The sequence below is a fragment of the Brassica napus genome, chromosome C9 (assembly GCF_020379485.1).
Source record: "Brassica napus cultivar Da-Ae chromosome C9, Da-Ae, whole genome shotgun sequence".
NCBI lineage: Eukaryota > Viridiplantae > Streptophyta > Magnoliopsida > Brassicales > Brassicaceae > Brassica > Brassica napus.
In genome coordinates, this window is record NC_063452.1 from 63,365,778 (window position 1) to 63,392,149 (window position 26,372).

The 26,372-nt window shown below is 36.6% G+C and overlaps 3 protein-coding genes across 3 annotated transcripts; 1 reads left to right on the forward strand and 2 right to left on the reverse strand.

The window, feature by feature from the left end:
- Nucleotides 1-160: 160 nt before the first annotated feature.
- On the reverse strand, nt 161-3,404 carry LOC106433107 (glucosamine inositolphosphorylceramide transferase 1). Its single transcript, XM_013873950.3, has 4 exons — nt 2,843-3,404; nt 2,614-2,736; nt 2,150-2,317; nt 161-2,068 (listed from the first exon to the last, which is right to left on the reverse strand). Exons 1-4 carry the CDS (start codon nt 3,152-3,154, stop codon nt 380-382), a joined length of 2,292 nt encoding a protein of 763 aa, XP_013729404.1. The 5' UTR covers nt 3,155-3,404; the 3' UTR covers nt 161-379.
- Nucleotides 3,405-5,660: 2,256 nt separating this feature from the next.
- LOC106433136 (phytol kinase 1, chloroplastic-like) lies at nt 5,661-7,838 on the reverse strand. The gene is made up of 6 exons (XM_013873982.3): nt 7,434-7,838; nt 7,131-7,198; nt 6,907-7,038; nt 6,682-6,797; nt 6,143-6,257; nt 5,661-5,961 (listed from the first exon to the last, which is right to left on the reverse strand). The coding sequence occupies exons 1-6, from the start codon at nt 7,713-7,715 to the stop codon at nt 5,775-5,777; spliced, it is 900 nt and encodes a 299-aa protein (XP_013729436.2). The 5' UTR covers nt 7,716-7,838; the 3' UTR covers nt 5,661-5,774.
- Nucleotides 7,839-10,276: 2,438 nt separating this feature from the next.
- On the forward strand, nt 10,277-16,320 carry LOC106433127. The gene is made up of 14 exons (XM_013873974.3): nt 10,277-10,979; nt 11,736-11,822; nt 12,024-12,127; nt 12,201-12,251; nt 12,432-12,603; nt 12,692-13,012; nt 13,340-13,543; nt 13,626-14,132; nt 14,251-14,460; nt 14,554-14,742; nt 14,912-15,084; nt 15,218-15,370; nt 15,458-15,539; nt 15,633-16,320. The coding sequence occupies exons 1-14, from the start codon at nt 10,506-10,508 to the stop codon at nt 16,020-16,022; spliced, it is 3,117 nt and encodes a 1,038-aa protein (XP_013729428.2). The 5' UTR covers nt 10,277-10,505; the 3' UTR covers nt 16,023-16,320.
- The last annotated feature ends 10,052 nt before the right edge of the window (nt 16,321-26,372 follow it).

Here is a 26,372-nt window from a genome sequence, read left to right on the forward strand (position 1 = left end):
TAAAATCTAAGAAAAACTAAGAACCATCTCTTAGCCAAAGCTAAGTTAATTATGGTCTAAAAGCTAGTTCTTAGCCGAAAAATGCAAAAAAAATAAAAACAAAAAATGTCAAATCATGAGTTAAAAGCCTAAATTAAAAACTCTCGTTAATCATGCAGTGAATACATAAGCTATGTTCATTCCTCGTAAACACGATATTCCCAATATTCCATACCTCTCTATTTCCCTACAACAGCTTCTAAACATCTAATAACACGATTATATGAGAAATACAGAGGCTAAACTTAACATCATAGAACAAAGAGCTACAAAATTCATATTTTAAAACTTATTTGAAAAAAACTACTTGCTTGACTTACAAGTTAACAACTCCCTCTTTCTACAAATCCCACCCATCTCTTCTTTCACCGAACTCCCACCTCCGATCAGACAAGGTCCCGTACAACTCCGAGAATCTCCGTAGACACTCGCTTCTCTTCCTGTAATGCTGATCCGTGTTCCCACTTATCGCCACGCCCGAAAACTTCGAAGTATCAAGCACCAAAGCCGACGGCCTCACATACTCCACCGCCTTCGCCGAACCACTCGCGTTCGCGTACAAGAAATTCAACAGAACGTCTTCGCAGTTAAACTGCTCGTCCACGAACTCCCGACCAAGCCTCGCCCTCTCCGACTGGTACAGCCCAAACGCGAAACCAACGTCCATAAACGCCGCTCCGGTTAAAATCATATTGTACCCCTTATGACTCCTCGCGAATTTCTCCGCGCTATAAGTCATGCTCTGGTCAACGTAACGCGGGTAGAATCCCACCAGTCTCTCCGGGTGCTCCCGCCAAACCCTAAACCCCTTTTCGATCTCATCGCAGGACATCATTATATCGTCGTCGAGCTCCAGAACGGCTCTGGTTGTAATCAACGGGTCGATACTGAACCTGTTGTTGAGAGAGTTCCTTTTCTCGACTCGGATTCTGACCGGCACGGCGGAGTCTAGCTCGGTGGGCTCAGGAGGATGCCCTTTGTTCCATATGACAACGATCTCTTTAACAGAAGCACATCGTGAGTAGTGTTTCACGTACATTTTGAGGTTCCAGAGACGTGCGTCGTAAGTCATAGTTGCTAACGTGAACTGAGACGCGTGGCCTTTGAAAGTGTAAGGCTCAACAGCTCCGCTTCCACCGTATATGTAACTGACGCCTAGACATGAGAGAAAGACTCCTACGGGGAGTATCAAACCGAGTGCTAATCTTCCTAACCTAGAGCTAGGCTTCACGAGTCCTCTCAGAAAGGGAGGTACTCGATTTAACCGAGAACACATCCGTCTTAGCTTCTCCGAGAAGAAACCATCAGTTTCTAGATTGAAGAGCGCATCGGTTCTTTTCCCAGCGTAGTAGTTCATACACCATGTCGATGGAACAATGCAGTTCACAACCCCGAGCAAAAACCCGAGTAACACTACCAATGTGATAGAACCAGCGAGAGATGCATATCCGAGTAAAACTCGATGAAATAGATCTCCTGAAGTTACATGGTCGCCGTCAACAAGACCAACGTATCCACCGGAACTTAGCTGACGCACTTCGAAATGATGCTGCCTAACTCCGTTCCAAGAGTTTCTACCTTTACGGGGGACTTCTAAATCGAAGGGTACTTCGACTTCATTGTACTCTTCCTTGGAAAGAGTCTCTATTTTAAATATGCGTATCCTTTTCCCGTAATTCTCGCCGCAATCTTGACCAACACGGTAGAGATTACCATCGTGTAAGAACCCTCTGCCTCCGTTTCTCGCACCGACGTTTCTTTTGCCGTTGTAGATAGGATTGTTCTTGTGTGGTTTCCATGGGCCGAGAGGAGTGGTGCTGTACCAAATTTCTAGCTGGCCGTTCTTCTTGGTTCCGAAGCTACTGTGATCTGATCCAAATAGCCAGTAGTTTCCTTGGTGGTGGATAATGGTGGAGTCGACAAGAGGCTTTTGTAAGATGACTTTCTCCAGCTTCCAAGTTAAGGGGAAGTTGATAGCACGGTAGAGACGAAGCTCTCCTATCTGGCTGCTCTCCGGCATCATGTATATCTTTTGTAAAACAAAAAAAAAAAAATCAAGTAAGATATAATAATTTAGATAAACGTTGTTTATTATCAGTGTGTGTCTTACTTGTCCGTTGTAGTTGAAGACGAATGGGAAAGACAAGTGCCAAGCCTCATCCAAAGCTATACCAAGAGGCTTCCAAGTTGCTCCTTTGTCTGTACTCTCAGCAACTCCTATATCCCCTTGCAGTGTGATTGGGTTTTTGTTTTCAAAGAAGAGGTAAAGAGTATCACCCTGTTATAATAAAATTAAGATTTGACAAGGTTGATCAGAAACACAAAAAGTCTTTGGTTACTTGCAACAAAGATTGTATTCATGAAGCAAACAAGATAACCCAAAGATCAGTGTTCCAAAAATTACTAGACGATATTTATGGGCTTTATAGAGGATTATTGTTTAGGTTGACGACAAGACCGATTTTTTTTTATTTTTTGAACATCTAAACTGATTTTTATTGAAAAAGTATTTTGTTTAGACCCAATTTGCGCATATACAGATTTTTAGAACACTGCCAGAGATAGTGCATATACCTGAACATAGAGAAAGGGGTCAGCTATAAAGTTGCTTGGGAAACCAGAATTGGTCAAAGAGGCACATGTTAAAACAGGGTTAGCCACAGGCCATGCTGCACTCTCGTTCCTCCATACATTAACCTATCTCCCATCACCCACAAAAATCACCAAAAAAAAATGCAATTATGATTATACATTCATGAACCCTAGAATGATCTGTAACTGAAGGAAGAATTCAAAGACTCACGGTTTCAATAGGTTTGAGAGTGAAGGGAGAATCGCCATAGTAAACGCCAACAGACCATGAACCCTCATTGTCCTCTCTGCAACCTAGCGAAGACGACGAGACATGATCCGTACGTCCTATATGCGGTGGAAACGCGAGCCACGCGTACGTTAAGGCCACCAAAGCGTATAGACCGAAGCAGGAGACGAAGAAGAGAAAACGCCGTACGGAGGAGCTTCCACCGTAACTGGAGAGGTATCTGTAACGGTTGTGATTGTGGACGTTCTTATGCAAGCTACTTTTTCCGACAATCTCCGCCGTCTCTTCCATCATCGGAATGTCGAAAAAAACGATTTGCTTCCTCCCTCGGCGGCGAAACCGTGTGATTATCGCCGTGTGTTATGATGAATTAATTTACTTGCTAATTCTCTTTAATTCAAAATATTGATGATTCTCTATTAAATTTGTTTCGATTATTTTCATTTAAGGTTAGAGAATAAAAGATCTCTCTCTCTCTATTATGTATCTCGGAATTATAAAGGTGACGAGTGTTAATGCAGAAGCGGAAACGTTATTACTTGGCAGGTTCGTCATTTTTACTAAACTACCCTTTAAGACTTTTACTTTCTCGTTCACATTGGACGACACGTGCAAACCTGCCGCTACACGCGTGGAGACCAGAACCGGCTGCTTTCGGATGACGTTAGTGTTTTCGCCGGTTTAATTCTCCGTGTCGTTTATTACAAACGTCGTGGTACAACTTATTGATACATCATACATGCCACGAATTTAGTAATGAATAACATTGGATACTATGAGATATGCATTTAATGTACGTGCTCTTTTACTCGAAAAACTAGTGTCAGACGATGGTTTGGTGGCGTCAACTATTTTCCGTAACCGATCCAATAGCGGAAATAGCTTACCTAGTAGATAGATGCTGATCCAGTTGTATTGTTTTGTTTTATCTTCGTTAAGAGAGTTTTCATATTCACAAGCATAGTATAGTGGCGTATGCCAAAATGACATTATACATGAGTTTTTTTTTTTGAACAAAGGTTTGAACTTGCTCACGCACACACGAATGTACATATGCTTCATCAGATAACACATAGGATCATGTATCTTATATCTTTTCTTTTTCATCAAGCTTATTAATTCTCAGAGCTTCTCCAACGGAATACGAAGACGAGTTGCTCATTACTATTTTGTCTTGGAAAATGGGAAAGCAAGACTAAACAGTAAGAGCAAGAGCAGTAATCATCTTTTCAATTTTTTATTATTAAATATTTTTTTCCTTTTTGATTTAAAAAAAAAAAAAAAAACTAGACCAGGCCGCAACGACAGGTGGGGTCCACGCTACAGTGTTGAACTTTAGGAAAGAGGGGTTCAGCCGAAAGAGCTTTAGAGTAAGAACACCAGTGAACCCTTTTGGGGTTCATCTTTTCAATTTTTTATTATTAAATTTTTTTTTTTCTTTTTGATTTTTTTTTTTAAAAAATAAAAAAAATAACAACTATACTAATCGTGGGCCATCACGACACGTGGGGCCCGTGCTACAATGATGCCCAAGGTTCAGTGCAATGATCTCGCAGGAGACGAGTTCACTTCTTTTGTTTATTTTAATATTTTTTTTTTCGACAACTGTGTGAACTCTCCATGGAGTTCACTGATGCAGATGCTGAGAGAGGTAGAGGTTCATGTGATTGAGTTTTTTTTTTTTTTGATTTCTGTGTGAATTTCCCCCATAAACCTTCAATGTGGATGCTCTAAGGACCGATTGTAAAAAAATCACTTTTAGCTGAATATAATAAACTATCTTTTAATTATTAATTAAAAAAACTAAAAATCCCAATTAAACATGTTCTTATATTCCAATAAAAACTTCGCCCTGTTAATAACTCCTCGAAACACTTTAATGCCGCTTGCATCTTTGATATCGGTTCACATTTTTATGCTTCATTTTATGAAATAATTATATTATTTTTAATACTATTGTATTAGTTCCAGTGGGAGCATCCTGCCGTTAATGTTGCTCTCAGTGTTACTTTAGTGATTATATACGTGGTGTGAATGACTCAAGACCTACCCCTTACCTATTTTTTTTGGTCAAAACCCCTTACCTATTTTCGGAAGAAACTTGAATTTATCAATATCAATTATGAGGAAATAACAAAAATAGTTATAATAATTTTGTTTGTAACATATATTCATCGATTTGGACCTCCATATACATCAGTTGTTTTGAAAATATTTACTAGAATAGCATTACTATAATATACTTCTTCTGTTTATGAAAGTAAGATTTTATAGAGTATACACGCTTATTAAAAATTTAATAAATGTTTATAATTTAATTTATTTTTTACTTTCTTATACACTTTCCAATAAATTTTCACCAATAAAATTTAATCAATTCAAATATTCTCAATTAATATTCCTTAAAAATATAAAAAAGTACTTTAACAATATAGAAAATATATCTTTGTGGAACAAGAAAAAAATCTAAAACATCTTATTTTCGGGAACGGAGGTAGTAGTAAATTCTAAACAATGCATCAATGACAACCGCTCATAGAGTCATGGTTGTTAGATAACTTTTTCTTAATTCGGTATACATTACATTGATAGCTCTGTAGTTTCTTAAAAGAATATTTTCTATAATAATCATACTACCCGTATAGTTTCCAAAAAGCTAAATCTTTTAAAGCATCACGCATTATAGTGTCCTGTGGTTCTTTTGTGGTCCATTTTGTTTTTCCTATGTATCGAATTCCTTAACCGAAACTAGAATAGTTATGAATCTTTGAGCAGTAATGTAAATGACGCAGAGCTAAAATAAATGCAAATAATACAACTACTAGCATATGTGTTACGTTATGCCTAAATTTCTAGGTCAGATTCACAAGTGTTACAAGTACATTTTGTTCGGTTTACGATGGATATAATTAATCTAATATCCAAAACTTACATAAGCAGCCATAATAGTAGCCAGAGGAACCGAAACATTGTCGTCTATTTGATCCGCGATGGGTAATGACTCGACCAACGTAGCGACCATTGAGACTATCGCGACTTTTGTAAAGGTCGTTTCCCAGTTCATGTGAAGGTACCCAAGGCTTGAATAATAGTAAAGTAACCTGCATAATTATTGTAATAGAAAGAACGTTTTGGTTTGTCCAAAAAAAAAAAAATAACGTTTTGGTTTATTTGCAAGTCTGCCCAATTTTAAAGAGTTGTTCACCAAGAAGAGTAGATTTTTTTTTGGTCAAGAAGAAGACTAGATTATATGAATAATCAGTTGTGGGTTTATTTTTTTACCCGATGGAGATAATGAAGCCGAATATGAACATGGAAATGCTTCCTGCCAAGCTCTTCCTTGGGTTGTAAGGTATCTTTTGTGATCCAAACTTGCGTCCCATGATATCAGCTATTCCTACAAAGAGACATGTGTTTTATATAATTAACAAATTATGATAGTTATCTTACAGATGACAAAGAAAATGTATAGTATTTAATACTTAAATCATATTTTAACTAGGCTAAAAGTTTTGAGTATTTCAAGTGTCTGAGTGTTAAGAGAGTCCTTTACGGTTCTCCATTGTTAAGGTTTAACATCCTTAGATAACCAACGATATTATATTTTTCATGAAACCTCCACCATGTTGAAACCCAATGAGTCCAAGAAACCCTAGTTTTCCGGTAATATTTGAAATCAACCTATTATTTATATATAAGGATCGCGTGTATAGTTGTTTCCACTACATATATCACATACGTATCAAATGCAAGAAACAGCGTTAGTCAATCAAGAAGGTAGCCTAAAAAGAGAGAGATGTATAACTGATAAGAAAATTTACCGTCGCCACCGCACATCATTGCCAAGGAGATCATACCGATAGGAGAATCTCTCCAGAAGAAAACCGCAGAGACGAGGAGGGCTAGAACGTAGAACAATGGACCTCTAAGCAACTCTCTGGGGGCCGAGTTGGTTGGGGAAAAAAAACAAGAAATATGTAATGAGATTCTTGAAAATCATCAGGAGTCAGACAACAAAGAGATAAGGCTAAACAACAACAACTTACTCTGGTCTTCCTTCTCTAGTGACGGATTTAATCAACGTGGAATTGGGGGAGATGGATAATCCATTGACAACAAGCCTTACACAATTCACTAGTGGAACTAAAGCAGTAAAGTATCGTGCCTCCTTCGATGCGCTACACTTAATTAAAAGATGAAGAAAAAGCAGTCGTGATGCTGATTTTTCAATAGATAGGTTTCATTGGTTAGTGTAAAGGGAAAGGCATACCTGAAGATTGGCCACGAGAGTACAAAAAGCAGACCTGATAGTATATGCACAAGCTTTCTACTCAATCTCTGTTTCATCCAAAACAATTAAAGAAAAAAAACGTCATTAAATAATCAAAATCCTCATCCCCACAAATCCAGAGCTAAAACATGAACTCACATCAAAGTATACCTTAGTCTCGTTTCATGTTTCTAGTTATTATTACTGCAACAGGAACTTCATTCAGACAGCCAACAAGAGTGTACTCGTTTTTTGGTTTTGTTCAAAAAAGGAAAACAGCAGAAACTAAAGTGGTGAATAGACCTGTGAGATCACATTTCGCTTCGTCAGACTCTCGAAGCTTAAGACAAGCGCGTAGGCTCCACCAAGAACTGCCCCGGTGGCTCCAAGGTCATGCAATAGAGAAACCTTCGTAACCGCGAAAGAGACCAGAGGGTGGCGAGCGCGTAACCGACTCGACGAGCCGATGAGGTAAGGATAAGAAACCGGAGAACAGAACGGGAGAGTGGTAGCTGTGTTCCAGAACCTGGAGCTGCTCCGACATAACTGATGGCTGATAGGAGATAAAGGAATCTTTGCCGCCATTTCAACCGCCTCGTCGGCAGAAGCAGAGCTGAGCTCCGAGAGCGATGAATTGTGAGGCGGAGAAAGAAGAGACGTTTTTGTATTTTTTATTAATTTTTGGGAGGTTTTAGTTAGAAATGGAAACGGGTTGAGCAGAAAAAAAAAACTAGAAATAAAACGTTATCTATGATGTGTCACTTTATCATTGGTCAATGAGAATCCGAAATCTGACTCACATGACATGACCAGTTAGTTTTTTCTTTTACTTGATCTAGTTGGGGACTTCTGTCCTAACCTAGTGGTGGCAATAGCCAATGGGCATGGCCTATTTAGGGATGTGTTTCTTCTTTCTCTCTGTACAATATTTTTTTGGGCTTATTGTAATATCGGTTTAATTACTAAGGTTACGTTTTGTTTTATTCTAAAATCTGTCTATTATTTCTAGGTGTTGGATACATTTTTAGAAATAGCTTAGCATTGATTTATTTGGCTTTAATTGATTACTTGTGAAAGTTATAAATACTTTAGGAATATATATATATATATATGCATATATAACTGTTCAAAAAAAATCAAAAATTATATAAACATTACTAAGTTATTTATAACTTTCAAAATATTAGAACGGCCGTTCATGAGTAATATGATATTGTAAACTGTGAAATTTGTTTTGTTCTTTAGTACTTATAGTTCCAGAGTTATGTCACATGACTTCAACTATACGTGGAACTAAATATTTTATTACTTATACGATTTACAAAGTGTAAATCACCATTTTCCAACAATGTTACCCGAGACTACTATCTAATCCGGCCTTGGCTGGAACTCTGACTATGTTTTATTGTTTAGACATATATGTTGGAGACTGTAGACTATCTTACTAGTATATAAATTCGAGTTTAATGCCGAAATCTAGAAACCAGACAAGTGGCAAATAAAATACTTAATCACGAATTCACAACAGTATGTATAGCTATTAAATATGGACCATGACATTAGAATAAATGACTATGAAAAACGGGTGTATATGTACATTTGAACTTTAAAACACTGATGATTTCTCAGTGAATAGCACCAATGAAGATAGATATCTGAAGAATTAGAAGACCACTCAAGATAAGAAAAAAGGTAAACAGTAATAGATAATGTGATTTATGTGAGAGTTCTATCAAGGACCCCAGTACATAAACGATTAGCAAAGGTACAACATACGGAGAACAAAGAAGGGTAGTGACGATGAGGAGGAGCATGCATGTGTTTCATAACTTCGATTTATTGTTTTGCTGAAAAGACATCAGATAAAATATCTACGTGGCTACGTCTAATCCGTTTGAAATGATCCTATCTACGCACGTTTTCGAATTGGTAAATCACTCATTTGTTTAGTTATGGTATTATGTTTTATTCCATTCTCAGTTTTGAAGAAAAACGTATGTAACCATATGCCGCATCGAAGACAAAAAACAAAACTCTGCTACATTGAATCCAGTTGTAGAATACAGATTGCATTTAATTAAGCTTTGTCTGTGTTAGAGCATCTCCAATGTAAAACTCAAAATGGAGTAAAAGTGAAAATGGAGTAAAATTGTTCTAACCCTACTTCATTTCCCACTTCATTATGAAGTGATGAACAAACAAAAAATAAACTACTTCATTTATGGAATAAATTTCATTATGGAGTGAGATATGGAGTTGGGTTGGAGCATTCCTTACTCCATTTTAGAGGAAAAAATAGAGTTAGGATGGAGATGCCCTTACAGATCGGTGATACAATATAAGGACTGTATAAACATTGCATGTAAATATGTAATTGCTAGTTTATTATTCATTTGATAAGTGATCATTAAATGTTTTCATTTAATTTTGATTGTTTCATACTCAATCGTCACGCTAGAAGATCCAATTGTTTACGCAGTTTAATACTCATCTAATGACAATATGGCAGATGATTATGTACAAATTACCAGTTACATACCTTGCGTATAATGCTGTGACAAAAAAAAAGATCGTATAAAGCATGTCTACTAAACCAACGCGGTTGGCCTAGAGGTAGTTGAGGCCCATAACCAATACGTTCTCCGCAGGTTCGATTCGCGTTGGCCACCTGGACTAGGGTTAAATCCCAAGAATACGTGGAGTGCCGTGGACCTCGCGGGAATAGTAAGTTGACCACGGTCGCTGGAAATCCGCGGTTAACGAAAAAAAAAATGTCTAGTACTATATATATAGTATCAAGATTTTAATATCTTACGATCAAAGAGGTAAATTCAAGTAATAATAAATAAAAATAATTGAAAGTAGCATCTCCAGTTAATACTTGTCACTTATCACTAATTTATTATGAAAACCATTATTTATTACGTAAATAACGTAAAATGTAGATAGAGATCTTATGAAAGAGAGAGATTCCATTATCACTAATAGTGACAGTTACCGCTCAAAAAAGCAAATTAGACTGTAATAAACGCGTGAAATCTGATCTTTTGACGAAACAAATTTTATTTGCCACCGACCTAACAAAATAATATAATAAATAAAATTAAATGTGAAAGCAGAGACAGAAAATTATTATTTTAAAAATGTAATTTAGCGAATTTTCTTTTGGGGAAGTTTGACAAAAATTGCTCATTCTCCACCACCACCACCACCACTGTCTCCTCCTCCTCTTATACACAGATTCGCTTACTCAAATCAAAAGTACGCAAAAAAAAATCAATCTGAATCTGTAATGGTGAAGTACTGTGGCACCTGAAAAACACACACAGAGAGATACAAGTGGAAGCATCTTCGTTCTCTCTTCTCTTCTCCACGATGAGAAACTCTCTCTCGTTCGAGATCGACGACAATGGCGGCGCCGGGAGAGACGGGAACCACAGCGTCGTCCGAGATCGTCTCCGTCTCAAACCTATTCCGAGCGGCGACAGGCGAGATCGATTGGATCGGTCTTCCGTGCGTAGTAGCACCGCCCGTCCTCACCACATTGGCGGCAGATCGCTTAACCGCAAGGGCGTCCTCTCGTGGCTCAAGCCGCGCGGCAACTGGCTGCTCTATTTTCTGGTGGCGTTCACGGTTTGCGCGTTCGTCATGTCCTCGGTGCTGCTTCAGGACTCGATTGCGTGGCAAGGGAGTGCGAGGGGAGGAGGGGGAGCGAGGAGGCGGATTGGATTCGGGAGTTCGTTGAAGTATGTTCCTGGAGGAGTTGCGAGGACGTTGATTGAAGGGGAAGGGCTTGATTCGTTGCGGTCTGGGGTTAGGATCGGCGTTCGTCCGCCTAGGCTTGCTCTCGTGAGTTTTGAACTTCTTTATCTTTTCAATCGATGCATGAAAGAGTTTGCTCTAGATCCAATTTGATTTACTCTTAGAGGTTAGAAATGAATATTGGTTCTAATAAGCGCTTAGTTTTCATACACTTAGTAGGATGATTTGGTTTAGAAGAGGAGCATGCCAAGTGGTTATTGGTCAATGGCATTAGAATTTATGAAAGGTCTTGGCTAAGAATCCATGAGAAGAGATCTCCTCGTAAAAAAAACTTGATGTGAACCCTGGTTTATGTTCTTTTCTTAGCATAGCTAAAGCAGAGAACCACCAGCAAGGTTGAAAAAGCAATCTAAATGAGATCAAGATCTTTTTTTTTGTGTTGAGGCTGAGTCAGTAGAGAGAGTAACAGTAGTTAGTAATACCTCAACTCCCTGGCTTGCCATATAAGGCTCCTGGGAAAATGCCATGTGTTTTAGTTAGATTCTATGCATTGGGGTAGCTAATTAGTATGTAACTGAAGTAAATTACTTTGTAGTTGTAGATGCGCCAAGGAATCTGTTGGCACTTCATGCTTAAACGTGGCAGTAGGCCGGTTACTTTGTAACTGTTGACATTGTTTATCTGTCGTTTAGCCATTTCCAGATTGGCTTTGGAAAATTTCTGTTGTTATGTATACACACTGTTTTGTTTTCTCTGATCTATGTCGCATGTTGCTTTTTATTCGTACGTCTCCATGCATTTTCTATTCACTTTTTTTTTTTTTATATGTATTATGATTGACAGATACTAGGGAATATGAAGAAAGATTCCCGAACACTAATGTTGGTCACTGTGATGAAGAATCTTCAAAAGCTGGGTTATGTGTTTAAGGTGATACTTTATGGCATTTTATGCTTGCAGCTCTAGCGCTCATATTGAAGATTTTTTTTCTCTCCTGTGTTATGGTATAAGCAAAATAGATGCTCTTGTTTGTTAATCCGCCGTAAATATGCAGTCAAGTGTAGAAACAAGCGTTAATGAGTCTTATTTCCCGCATCTCTTAGAAAAGCTTGTGACCTTAAAAGTTGTCAGGTTTTTGCCGTAGAGAATGGTGAAGCACGTTCATTATGGGAACAGTTAGCTGGCCATGTTAAAGTTCTGGTTTCAGATCAGCTGGGGCAGGCTGATTGGACAATGTATGTGCTTTATTGAATGTTTTTTGTTTCTCCCCTCCACCTGGATAAAGTTACAGTGATTCATATTCTGCAGTTTTGAAGGTGTTATTGCTGATTCGCTTGAAGCAAAAGAAGCCATTTCAAGGTGGGTGAATTAATTTTGTTAAGTTGCCTGCGATCAGAGTGATCTTTGTACTGCGTACTTATGCTGGCTGTTGCTGCCTAATATGTGAAAAATCAACTAGTTGCTGGGCGTCTCAGAATTTTGAGAGTTGCTTCTGTGGTTGCCATTCTGTGATGATAAAAGCTCATTTCTTTTTTGCAGCCTAATGCAGGAGCCATTTCGTTCAGTGCCACTTATATGGATAGTTCATGAAGATATTCTTGCAAATCGGTTGCCTGTTTACCAAAAGATGGGCCAAAATTCTCTAATCTCCCACTGGAGAAGTGCTTTTGCGAGAGCAAATGCTGTTGTCTTTCCACAGTTTACTCTGCCGGTAAATTCCTGTCTGCAATAAGCGTATAACCACTTGAAGTGTATCAAAGCGTGCTTTGTATATTTGACTAAAATCTTTTTTTTTTCAGATGTTGCATAGCATTCTTGATGTTGGGAACTTCGTTGTGATTCCAGAATCAGTAGTCGATGTTTGGGCTGCTGAAAGCTACAGTGAAGTCCACACAAAGCAAGAACTGAGAGAGATTAACGGATTTGGCGAGGATGACCTGGTCATCATGGTGCTCGGGAGCTCCTTCTTTTATGATGAGTTTTCTTGGGATAATGCCGTGGCAATGCACATGCTGGGACCACTATTGACACGATATGGGAGGAGAAAAGACACCGGCGGTTCCTTTAAGTTTGTTTTTCTATATGGCAATTCTACCGAAGGACAGAACAATGCTGTACAGGTAAAAAAGTTTTGGTGGCTTCTTCCTAAAAGGTTAGGAAATATAGTTTCTACAATCGATGCTATCAACAAAGAGAGGCCCATTGGTCTTGAGCTAAAACTCTAAGCAGTTCAGATATGAAAACTTCTTGTAAATTTCTCTTAATTCAAGTTCATATTGCTTGCTCATTTAACAGTAATTTTGCATGAGAAGGATGCATTCATGTGATTACTATATGATTCAGGTCGTGCTATCAAAAACACATTAATGTTTGATTCGGCTGTGTGCAAATAATATTTATTGAGATTGCATACTGAAGATATAATTGTATGTTAATACATGATGCAGGAGGTTGCATCGAGGCTTGGGATGACCCAAGGCACTGTTCGGCATTTTGGTTTGAATGAGGATGTGAACAGAGTTCTTCTGATGGCTGATATTCTTGTTTATGCTTCTTCACAAGAGGAACAAAGTTTTCCTCCCTTAATTGTCCGAGCTATGAGCTTTGGCATCCCAATTATAACACCTGACTTTCCAGTCATGAAAAAATATGTTAGTACAGTGTAACTTATCATTTCTTGATAATGCCATATAGCTCTTTGGTTTTTGCTTATTAATGGATCTTTAACTGCAGATGGCTGATGGAGTTCATGGAATATTTTTTCGAAGAAACGACCCTGATGCATTGTTAAAGGCATTCTCACCCTTGATATCAGATGGAAGTCTCTCTAAATTTGCTCAAACAATTGCCTCTTCAGGAAGACTTTTAACTAAGAACATGATGGCAGCAGAATGCATAACTGGTTATGCTAGGCTTTTGGAGAACATAGTCCACTTTCCATCTGATACTTTCTTGCCTGGTTCTATTTCTCAACTTCAAGTAACCTCGTGGGAGTGGAGTCTGTTCAGGAGCGAAATAGGGCAGCCAAAAAGCTTCATCCAGGATTCCACTTATGCATCCATTGGAAGACGTGGAATCGTTTTCCAACTCGAAGAGAAGTTAACGGGTGTTGTCGAGTCAACAAACCCTGTTGACAACAACACCATATTTCTATCAGATGAGCTTCCTTCCAAATTAGACTGGGATGTTCTTGAAGAGATTGAAGGAGCTGAAGAGTACGAGAAAGTAGAATCTGAGGAGGTATCAAATTTTGCTGCCATCAGACATATTTCTAGGTTCTCACTAGACATTTTACTGTGTCTTGTTGAGCTGCATTGCTCTATTGTTTTGAATGATATCTTCCTTGTCTGAGATATAGCTAGAGGACAGAATGGAAAGAGATGTTGAGGATTGGGAAGAGATATACCGGAATGCTCGCAAATCGGAGAAGCTAAAGTTTGAGGTGAACGAACGGGATGAAGGAGAGCTTGAACGAACTGGTCAGCCGTTATGTATTTATGAGGTTTACAATGGAGCTGGTGCCTGGCCCTTTCTGCATCATGGATCTCTGTACCGTGGTTTGAGCTTGGTAAGCTTCTTTATTGGTTTGTTCTAATCCAGTGTAAACCTGTGCTTAATCATATTGCTGTTTTCTGATTTTTTTGTCATATCTTCACTATAGTCCAGTAAAGATCGAAGGCTAAGCTCAGACGACGTTGATGCAGCAGACAGATTACCTCTTTTGAATGATAGTCATTATCGAGATATCCTCTGCGAAATTGGAGGAATGTTTTCTGTTGCAACTAAAGTGGATAGCATTCACATGAGACCTTGGATTGGATTTCAGTCATGGCGTGCTGCTGGTAGGAAGGTAGTCCTATAAAAGTAGTGTTTTTGATAATTCATTTTCGAAGTTACAGATTATGAGTATCACTCTAAATGTTGAACTACTTGAAAGCTTGAGTGGATTAATTTTGAAAGGCCAATACCCGTCGTTGTATCCGCTCACTGTTTGATGACACTTTTTGCTGTGGAGACAGGTCTCGTTATCATCTAAAGCTGAAGGGTCCCTGGAAAACATTATACAACAGGATACCAAGGGAGAGATTATTTACTTCTGGACAAAGCTAGACATTGATGGTGACGCACTTGGAAGTAGAAATGCACTCACGTTCTGGTCTATGTGTGATATCCTTAACCGAGGAAACTGCAGGTACTCCTTCGAATTGAACTAATTATATCTTTATTCTTTCTAGTTATGCGAATTCAGTTCTCTTCAATTCTTTGTACATTGAAACTCAGAGAGCAGAGTTGACATCCGTTTCTTGGATTTTGAACTGATGCAGGACCACTTTTGAAGAGGCATTCCGGCATATGTATGGGTTGCCAGAACACATTGAAGCGCTTCCTCCCATGCCTGAAGATGGTCATCATTGGTCTTCTCTCCATAATTGGGTGATGCCAACTCCATCTTTCCTCGAGTTTGTCATGTTCTCACGGTAACACTACTATTTTCAACATATTCAACAAAATATACAACCATTTCCTCCAAACTCACCGTCCCAGTTTTTAAATCGCAATCACAGGATGTTCTCAGAGTCTCTAGATGCATTGCACAACAATCCTAACGACTCCCAAAGCTGCTCATTAGCTTCATCGCAGCTCGAGGTATAAATATCCAGATTCTTACTTATTGACTTTGTTCTCCCACATTCACAAAGTTCTGATTATTCTATTGTCTTTGTTTTGAACAATGAGTAGAGAAAGCACTGTTACTGCCGGGTCTTGGAACTGCTGGTTAATGTGTGGGCATACCACAGCGGGAGAAAGATGGTTTACATAAACCCGAGAGACGGTTCACTAGAGGAACAACACCCGTTACCGCAACGAAGAGGTTTAATGTGGGCCAAGTACTTTAACTTCACTTTACTGAAAAGCATGGACGAGGACTTGGCAGAAGCAGCAGATGATAACGACCATCCAAGGGAGAGATGGCTATGGCCACTAACCGGAGAAGTGCATTGGAAAGGCGTTTACGAGAGGGAACGTGAGGAAAGATACCGATTGAAAATGGACAAGAAACGTAAAACTAAGGAGAAACTTTACGATAGGATCAAGAACGGTTACAAGCAGAAGTCACTCGGAGGATGAAGACAGATATCTACTTTTTGCGTGCATTCAAAGAAGATTAACGTGCTCTCGATCTCGACGACGCATGAGATTACACGAAAGATATCATCGAAAGCAAAGAGATCACTCTTTTGCTATTTGCTGGAGATTATAGGAGAAGAGAGTTTAGATTTAGAACCTATTCTTCAACCCATTAAAAGTAAAGGTTTCCTTTGTTATTCTCTTCTTTGCTTCCATAAAGCAATTTTGATATTGATGCTGCATAGTTTTCATTCATCTTACTATCATTTTAATTCGACCAGTCTTGGTCACTCTACCAGACCACAGAATCTTTCAGTTATTACACGACATAAAATAATAGAGTTCCACTTTTCAAATTACACAATCATAAAGTAATTGCTAAAGAAAAAAATTTAAACAGAAAAGATACAATCTTCTGTAAACTTGGTTAACATTTGTTTACAATCTTTTGTTAGTTCTCCTACAAAACTATTTGCTCTTTTATCATTTTGCATCGTAGTTAATTAATTTAGATAAAATGAATTTCTCGTACAGATGTTGAAGATGACATGACATGACTCAAGACCAACATTGCCAACGACCATCCTGACGCAGACTCACTACCTCGTGTTTGGTTTTCATTAAGAATTTCTAGTGGAGCCCTCAGACAAATAAAAGAAGCAAATCATTACAAAAGCTACCTATCTAGTACCCAATTTATCTATATGTCATTACTTTAGACAAAAGTATTTGAAGACAGACCGGTTCACATGCGAGTCTGGACTCAATCGACCCCTTCAACAAAGCCCTTTTTCGCCATCTACTAAACAAAACAAAGAGGAACCATAAATAAATTAAAAACCTACAGAAACTTTTGGAAAGCTAAACTCTCTTTTCGTCATGCACATCTACATCAAAAACTGACCAAATGAGTTAAACATTTATTATTTTGAGTAATGGATCAGTCGAAATAATGAAGTAACGACGACTTCACTAAATCAAATGGTATGAGATAGTCGGAAAGAATCAACCGAAGTTGATGGGGGATCAATTTGCCAAAAAAAGTTGATGGGTGAGTTGGTATGTATATAAACGGTCCCAAATCCCAATACTTTCTAACCCCATACTAATTTTTTTTATACCATTTATGGCCTATAACTATATTGCCTATACAATGATTTCTTATTTTATATAGATAATATTTTATGGTTCTTCTTCAATGTTAGTCATGTACTGTTAAATATAGGTTTGCGTTATGAAATAACTTATAATTTATAGTATCGAAAAATTTAAATAAGAGTAGAATTTAATACCCGTAGGAAGGAAATAACACTAATATAAGGGAGAGAGTTTATTATAAGGAAGAAGAAGAAGATGTAATGGTGTACAAAAGAGTGAGATGAGTGATGGTATTTATAGTGAGCAACAATACATAAAATAACAAAGATGATGCTTGATTTGGTAAATGAGTGGGTGATCATAGTGCTTGATGAGTAGATGATCATAGTGCTTGAGTTGGTAAAGGAGTGGAGGATCATTTCAAAGTTTGTCTTATAACACTCCCCCTTGATCATCCATCTTGTATTAAATTAAGTTTCGTAACACTCCCCCTTGGGGATCGGTGTCACTCTCCGCTCTCGCTTAACGTCTTTGTTGCCTCGTTAAAAACCTTTCTAGGAAAACCCAGTGGGAAAAACCATAGTTAGGTAAAAAGAGTACAACTACGTAAGCTCCCCCTCGATTGAGCAGTCATAGATCCTTCTGATGACGCATTCCAATGTTATGGACATGTTTTCTGAATACCGAAGTAGGAAGTACTTTTGTGAAGAGGTCGGCTGCATTGTCGCATGATCGGACATATCTTACTTCAATCTCTTTCTTCTTCTCGAGCTCTTGAGTGTATGAGAAGAACTTTGGATGTATATGTTTTGTTCTATCACTTTTGATATATCCTTCCTTCGTTTGAGCAACACATGCTGCATTGTCTTCATATAGAATAGTTGGTCCCGTACTTTTGTCAATCCCACTACTTGAACAAATGTGTTGACTTATTGATTTTAGCCATACGCATTCTTTACTTGCTTCATGGAGTGCGATGATCTCAACATGATTTGAAGAGGTAGCCACAAGCGTTTGTTTCTGAGAACGCCAAGATATAGCAGTGCCTCCGATCGTAAAAACATATCCTGTTTGCGATCGGGCTTTGTGTGGATCTGAAAGATATCTTGCATCTGCAAAACCAATCATTTGACCATTTGAATCTTTAGGGTAAAATAAGCCTAAATCAATAGTCCCTTGTAGGTAACGAAAGACATGTTTAATTCAATTCCAATGTCTTCGTGTTGGAGATGAGCTAAATCTTGCTAGAAGATTAACAGCGAATGATATATCAGGCCGTGTACACACTACAAAAAAAAGGATATATTGTGACTACATCTTGAGACGAACTGTCTCGGTCACAATTTAGTGACGTTTTTAATACGTTGTTGTGACTGGGTTTTTTCTTTTTAATTATGTAGTTGTTTCGTCACTATATTATGACGATGTAAGTCGTTGCTATATTTAGTCACAACTAAAGACGTAATTGTTACTATAGTAATAAACGTAACGGTCGTGACGGTATTGTGACTATACGTATCATCACAAACTGGATATGAAACGGTGACGGAAAGATAAGTCTCTATTTGGTACGTAATTGTGACTCACATTTAGTCATTAACTAACACCAACGAAAGATATTTTCTTTTGTTCACCAACGAAAGATATATTTATTGTTGCAAACTTTTACATAAATGATGTAACAGTTTTGTAGCTAACTAAACCCAAATATCTCATGTTTACTTTTTTTCACGATTTGTGACTCAACCCTTTGAGTCTATAAAAATAGTTGCATAACAATAACAATATTTTAAAATGGAGAGAAATTCTTTTACAAACATATGTCAATGTTACATTTTTTTTATTCAGTGCATAACTATTTATAAGGACTATACCTAATCTAATATGAAATATACTTTATTATTTCCTTTTTATATTATTAATTAGAATCCTAATCTCTTTATACATAGCATACGTACGAGACCTTTGAAAACAGAAAATAGTCCAATTACAATAAGGATAGAAATAAAAAGATTGTGTTGGTTCTACAGATAATCCTTGAGAAGAGAAAAGAGAGATTCTCAAGCCATCTACTGTCAAGGAGAAGGAAAAATAAGCTCTCTGCTGTAGAAAAGAATGTCACTGAACAATGATATTAAAATTGCAAGAAAGTGGATGTACGAAAGAATCGATGGCTCCACTAATCAAGTTTCAGAAACTTGTTGTCAAGGTTTAGAGAGTTTTATGAAATTTGCAAAGAATCAATTTCTATTTCTCGAGAATGCCAAGCTATTTTGTCCATGTTATAAATGTGACGATGGAAGATTATTAGAAGAAAAAACTGTGTGGAGTCATCCATGTAATAGGGGTTTTACATGCAACTACTGGGTTTGGTCAGCAAAAATTTAGGTTTTACTGCAATGCAAAATGAAAACGTTGATCCAATTGTTTGTGTTGATCCAGTGCACGTTGAGACACTAGCACATGTACATGGTCAAGCATAATATCTTGATTATATGGAAGAGGAAGAAGAACTTGTTCAGAGGCCGAAGATGGAAATCATGATATCAAAATAAGTGATGAAGAATCAAATTAATTTTGTTTTTTTTTTTGAGTTTTATGTTGATTTTAAGTTTATTTTTTAATACAATAGGTTACTTTTTTAATTACAAATATACATTCAAAAGTTAATTTTGGAACTTTCGATCATTAGAGGCGGCATTCTGAAATTATAAGGATACGGCCATAAAAATTTGACAAAATCCACGTAAAATAATTAGGCTTATTTATTGATTAAATATTCTACTAAGCCGTCAAAAACCCTACAGTTCTCATTAATATATAAGTAACCTCACAACTCGCCGTCAAAAGTATAGCACTAAAGTACTCTCTCATAGAAACCCTCTCTGGAATCTTTTCCTCTTGCCGGATCTAGTGGTGTTCCAATTTTTTTTCCGTCACCGTTAATTCTTATTGTGTATGGGTTTCTTGTTTGTAATATATCTTCAAATTCGTATAGGTTGAAAGATTAGAAACTCATTATCAATGTTTGCATTGAATCGTGTGCTCACCAATTCTTTAAACAATAGTACAATCGTGTACTCACCGAATAGTACAATAGTTATCCACTGGGTAATGCATAAGTGGGAACAATAACCCATAGAGTGGAAGAGCTTGAAGCTGACTTGCAAAAGAGTTGTGATGAGTATGAAGTCCTTAAGAAACAAGTCGAAGCTGTGGAGGCTTTCTGCTTCAACACAAACTAGTTTGCTTTATCTACGGCACTTGCTAGGATTTTTTCCATTTAAATTGCTGTTCAAGTTTAAACTATGTTTATAAATTTTTAATGTTATGGAATTTTTATTTTCAATAATTTGTCTTTCTCAGATTTTTTTTTTTTTTTGGTAAAATAATTATCAAAACCACGTTGTAATATAGCTAACATTTACAGAAAATTTATAAAAATAAAAAAATATATGGATATGATTATAATTCTGTAAAATCGTGACTAATTTAATAAAAGCAATCACTACAACTTTTACATCTAAATTAGTAGCTAATTAAGATGGATTTGTGATGTTTTTTTTAGTGAAAAATTGTGACGAATACGTGACAAAATATAAGTATCTAATTAAGACTAATTTGTGACAAAATGCATGACATTTGAGTTAAGAAATAAGTAGCTTTTACGACGAAACTGTTACGATTTTCAGTGACAATACATAACATATCTGAGACTGCAAATCAGTAGCAAAATTAGATTGTTTAGTGACTACGTATTAGTTATCAATTGTGAAGATTGGAGACAAATGTTTTGTCACACCGAGTTACGAAACTGAGACGGTGTAATGGTCACAAAAAATGACGATTTTGTGACATGATTATTAGTTGGTAATTGTGGCTGTTTTGTCACTTATATGTATCGTCACGCCTTGTGTCGGAATTGTTACGGTCTCAATACGTCGCAACATTGTTATGTTTTTGATACCAAAAAATATTTGTGACGATTGTATTGCAACCGTATACAAACAGTTACAAATACGTCACAATGTCAATATTGTGACGAAATATTTTTTATTGTGACGAAATATTTCGTTACAATAGACTCATTTTCTTGTAGTGACAATTTTCAAGGTACATCAACGCTCCAATTGCACTTAGATATGGTACTTCCGGACCAAGTATCTCTTCTTTTCCTCAGGTGGTCGAAATGGATCACTTTCAATGTTAAGTGATCTGACGACCATCGGAGTACTAAGGAGAATATATTTATCCATATTAAAGCGTTTCAACACTCTTTTGGTGTATGTAGATTGATGTACAAATATACTATTTTGAAAATGTTCTATTTGAAGGCCAAGACAATACTGTGTCTTTCCGAGATCTTTCATCTCAAATTCTCCTTTTAGATATTCTGATGCCTTTTGTATTTCCTTCTGAGTTCCAATAATATTTAGATCATCAACATATACCGCGATTATCACAAATCCGGATGTTGTTTTCTTGATGAAAACACATGGGCATATAGGATCATTCACATATCCTTCTTTTGTTAAATGTTCACTGAGACGATTGTACCACATACGTCCAGATTGTTTTAACTCATATAATGATCTTTGCAATTTTATTGCACATAACTCTTTAGGTTTGGAACTTAATGCTTCTGGCATTTTAAATCCATCAGGGATTTTCATGTAGATATCAATATCTAATAATCCGTATAGATAAGCTGTAACAACATCCATGAGACGCATCTCAAGATTTTTATCAGCGGCTAGACTCATCAGGAATCTAAATGTGATCGCATCCATTACAGGAGAATATGTTTCCTCATAATCAATACCAGGTCTTTGAGAAAATCCTTGGGCTACAAGGTGAGCTTTATACCTTGTAATCTCATTTTTCTCATTTCGTTTTTGAACGAAAATCCATCTGTACCCAACTGGTCTCACATCTTCAAGTGTGAGTACAATAGATCCAAACACTTTTCGTTTGTTAAGCGAATCAAGTTCGATTTGTATTGCTTCTTTCCATTTATTCCAATCATGTCTCTTTTGACATTCATATATGGATTTCGGTTCTGGATCATCGGTATCTTCATTTACCTCATTTGACATAAGATATGAGAAAACATCACCAATGTCATCATTTTCATTCCTTTTCCATATCTTTTTATTATGGATGTAATTAATAGAAATCTCATGATTATCTTTCGATTCATGATGCTCTGATTCATCAGAGTCCTTATCATTTATTTCTTCCAAAATATTTTCTGCTATTTTGGGTGCATCATATATTTCAGCTTTCTTCTGTTTCCTAGGATTCTTATCCTTAGAACCAACAGGTCTACCACGCTTCAGGCGTGTTTTTGGCTCTCGTGTGTCATCCTCTTTTTCTTGTTCATTTGGCTTTTTGATACGAGCAGGAGCATTTGCAGCTGGTATATGAGATTTAGTTACCGTCTTGGTATCTGCAAATGCATCAGGTAGCTGGTTAGCTATACTCTGTAAATGCATAATTCGTCGAACTTCTAGTTCTGACTCTTTAGTAGAAGGATCAAGATATAACAATGATGGTACACTCCATTTTATATCACTTCCAACATTTTTGTTTTCTCCCCCTAGAACTGGGAATACATTTTCGTCAAAATGACAATCAGCAAAACGTGCTGTAAAGACGTCACCAGTCTGTGGTTCTAGGTATCTTATAATTGATGGAGAGTCACAACCAACATATATTCCCAACCTTCTTTGTGGTCCTATCTTTGTTCGTTGTGGTGGTGCTACATGCACATATACCGCACAACCAAAGATTCTAAAGTGGGAAATGTTTGGTTCTCGACCAAACGCTAACTGTAGTGGAGAATACTTATGGTATGCACTCGGTCTGATCCGAATGAGTTCTTCTGCATGCAAAATGGCATGTCCCCTTACAGAGGTTGGAAGTTTTGATCTCATGATCAATGGTCTTGCAATCAATTGCAGACGCTTAATTAAAGATTCAGCCAAACCATTTTGCGTATGAACATGAGCAATCGAATGTTCAACTTCAATTCCCATTACCATACAATAGTCATTGAATGCTTTGGATGTGAATTCACCAGCGTTGTCTAGTCTAACTCTTTTAATAGTATAATCAGGAAACTGTGCTCGCAGTTTGATTATCTGAGTTAGAAATCTCGTAAATGCCACATTTCGAGATGATAATAGACAAATGTGTGACCATCTACTGGATGCGTCAATTAATACCATAAAATAGTGGAATGGTCCACATGGTGGATATATAGGTCCACATATATCACTTTGAATTCTTTCAAGGAACTTTGGTGATTCTTTATCGATTTTGGTTGGCGATGGCCTTACGATCAATTTCCCTAGAGAACATGCAACACATGTCATTTTATTCCCTTGAGAAATCTCATGGGTTTTCAGTGAATGACCATGTGAGCTCTCAATGATTCTACGCATCATTGTAGTGCCTGGATGGCCAAGCCGATCATGCCATAATGTGAACTCTTCTGGGGTCCATTTTACTACAAGATTTGATTCGATCTCATCGATATAAGTATGATGTAGTCCCGAAGGAAGTTCTGGAAACTTTTCCAATAAGTGTTTTCTGCCACATTTTTCTGAAATTACATACATGTATTTCTTTCCATCCTCAGTTGCAGACTGAGTATCATATCCGTGAAGATATATGTCTTTAAAACTCAACAAAATCCTTTTAGAACTCGGAGAATATAAAGCATTATTTATGGAAAATTTTGTTCCATTCGGCAAAGTAAAGTTTGCTTTACCAGTTCCTTCAATCACGTCTGCAGGACCTGATATTGTATTGACGACAATTTTTGTCGGTTTTATATCAGAGAAATATCTCTTTTGTCTCAGAATAGTGTGCGTTGTTCCACTATCTGGTATGCATATTTTACGAATCCGTTTCTTGGATTTTGCTCCATTAGCATGTTGATCCATTTCTGAAATTGTCATATTAATAAAAGAAAACATAAAATTCATTCATATAATGATCATAAATGGAAACACGCAATATTGATATATTAAGGTGACGTTAAAAACATCATTATTTTCTGAACAAACCAATTTAGTGTTATAACTTTGACTAAACGTATTATTATCAAACAAGCATATTGGTGACACACGTGTGCATGTGCATGGTTCAATGAATATACGAGCAAATAGGTAACGCAACTACACGTTATAAAGGTGTTTTCTGTTTAAAGTGTTAACCGAACCAAACCAATTAACAATAAGCGATACACATTACAGTTTGTAGAATTAAATTAAACAAAGTCGTTTTAGTAGATCCATCGATCGATGCGTTATAGCCCATAAACCCATCGATCGATGTGTTTTAGCAGATGTACAACCATTAGTCATGGTTAATATATTATATGTCATATGACTATAGTATTATAGTGCATTGCTTTAAAACATGCATATATACAATCAGACAAATTAATATCATCGTCTAAAATGACTATATATATATATATATTTTATTTTATTTTTTGTTAGAATTTCGTAATTTAAAAACCGTTTACATTAATAATACAAGCAATAACAAGTAAATATAATGTAAACAAACATAAGGCGATGTTAATGCCAAAATATTTATCAGTGGTTCCTCCAACAAAAATAAAATACATAGCCGAAAAAATATAAATCGCACATAAAATTAAAGCTAAGCGACTCATCTTCATTGCGATTGAAAAACCGAAATATGGCGATTTGAAAATTTTGAGAGGAGATGAAATGTTTTGGATGAGTGAATGAAGTGAAGAATGAGTTGTATTTATAGATGAAAATCACTGTTCATGACTGTTGGAAAAAAGGTAAAAATATGAAATTATTTCTTTGTGACCGTTGGGGTTAAATCGAGTGCACCGAAAATCAGTCTGAAAATATCGTATTAAACGATCAATCAAATCTATTAAATTTCATAAAATTTTGATAAAAATAAAAATTATGGTGAATAAATATTTTTTGTTATGATAATAAATTATGCGACGGCTCAGCCGGTCAATGCAGAATAATAAATAAATTATACGGCGGCTCGGCTGACCAATTAGCAATAAACAAAATATAAGGTGGCTCAGCCGACCAGTTAACAACAAACAGAAAATAAAGGCGGCTCGGCCGTCCAGTTAACAACAAACAGAAAATAAAGGCGGCTCGACCGTCCAGTTAACAATAAATAGAATATAAGGCGGCTCGGCCGACCAATAAATTAATTAAAATATTAATAAATAATATATGAAGTATTCCGGCCATTATAACATAATATAAATAATAGTACAAGCGGTATACCGACCATTATAGGAGGGTATATACGATATAATAAATTTTACTGAATTGCAGAACGATCGTGCTGATAACGTGTTATGAAATAACTTATAATTTATAGTATCGAGAAATTTAAATAAGAGTAGAATTTAATACCCGTAGGAAGCAAATAACACTAATATAAAGGAGAGAGTTTATTATAAGGAAGAAGAAGAAGATGTAATGATGTACAAAAGAGTGAGATGAGTGATGATATTTATAGTGAGCAACAATACATAAAATAACAAAGATGGTGCTTGATTTGGTAAATGAATGGGTGATCATAGTGCTTGATGAGTAGATGATCATAGTGCTTGAGTTTGAGTTGGCAAAGGAGCGGAGTATCATTTGAGAGTTTATCTTATAGCAGTTTGGATAATTGATACACTTGTTAAAAGACAAGCGGACATTAAGCATAAACTTCCAAGAGAGGACCATCCTGATCATTATCCCCTTGGTGTCTATCGGCAAAATTAATAAATATGCAACAATATTTGATATAAAATTTTGGAAACTAGTTTGATCTAGTGATATATAAGGACAAACAGATTATTAGGGATATGCACGTTACGTTTTACTTGCTTCCCTTGTCTCCATCGTACTTTACAATAAATAAAATACTTTTAAAAGAGATAATACCTGCTAACTAAACCACGTATGAATTGTATTCATCTATCCAAACAAATGAATATACTATAGGATTAATTCTACCTAGGAGTTTGCTCATAGAGCTGCCCACACGCAAAAAGAAAAAACTGAAACCAGAACAAAATTCTTGTATATTCCATATCTAGTGTCATTCGAATTCTTGCCAAACCGACACTCAGTTTTATAATTAACCAGTTACATTAATATGTTTCTGTTACTTGAATTTCTCACACATCATCATGTAATAGTATAGATATAAAACATTAATCTATTGATCTTATATATA

What these genes read in the sequence shown, in the direction of transcription:
- LOC106433136 (XM_013873982.3), bottom strand. Translation starts at nt 7,715, where the DNA reads ATGGCGGCAAAGATTCCTTTATCTCCTATCAGCCATCAGTTATGTCGG. An exon ending in AGCGAAATGTGATCTCACAG is followed by an intron (nt 7,199 to 7,433) that starts GTCTATTCACCA and finishes TGGATGAAACAG; the next exon opens with AGATTGAGTAGAAAGCTTGT. An exon ending in AATGATGTGCGGTGGCGACG is followed by an intron (nt 6,258 to 6,681) that starts GTAAATTTTCTT and finishes GTCTCTTTGTAG; the next exon opens with GAATAGCTGATATCATGGGA.
- LOC106433127 (XM_013873974.3), top strand. Translation starts at nt 10,506, where the DNA reads ATGAGAAACTCTCTCTCGTTCGAGATCGACGACAATGGCGGCGCCGGG. An exon ending in GTCCGCCTAGGCTTGCTCTC is followed by an intron (nt 10,980 to 11,735) that starts GTGAGTTTTGAA and finishes TATGATTGACAG; the next exon opens with ATACTAGGGAATATGAAGAA. An exon ending in AGCTGGGTTATGTGTTTAAG is followed by an intron (nt 11,823 to 12,023) that starts GTGATACTTTAT and finishes AAAAGTTGTCAG; the next exon opens with GTTTTTGCCGTAGAGAATGG.
- LOC106433107 (XM_013873950.3), bottom strand. Translation starts at nt 3,154, where the DNA reads ATGATGGAAGAGACGGCGGAGATTGTCGGAAAAAGTAGCTTGCATAAG. An exon ending in CTCTCAAACCTATTGAAACC is followed by an intron (nt 2,737 to 2,842) that starts GTGAGTCTTTGA and finishes GATGGGAGATAG; the next exon opens with GTTAATGTATGGAGGAACGA. An exon ending in ACCCCTTTCTCTATGTTCAG is followed by an intron (nt 2,318 to 2,613) that starts GTATATGCACTA and finishes TTATTATAACAG; the next exon opens with GGTGATACTCTTTACCTCTT.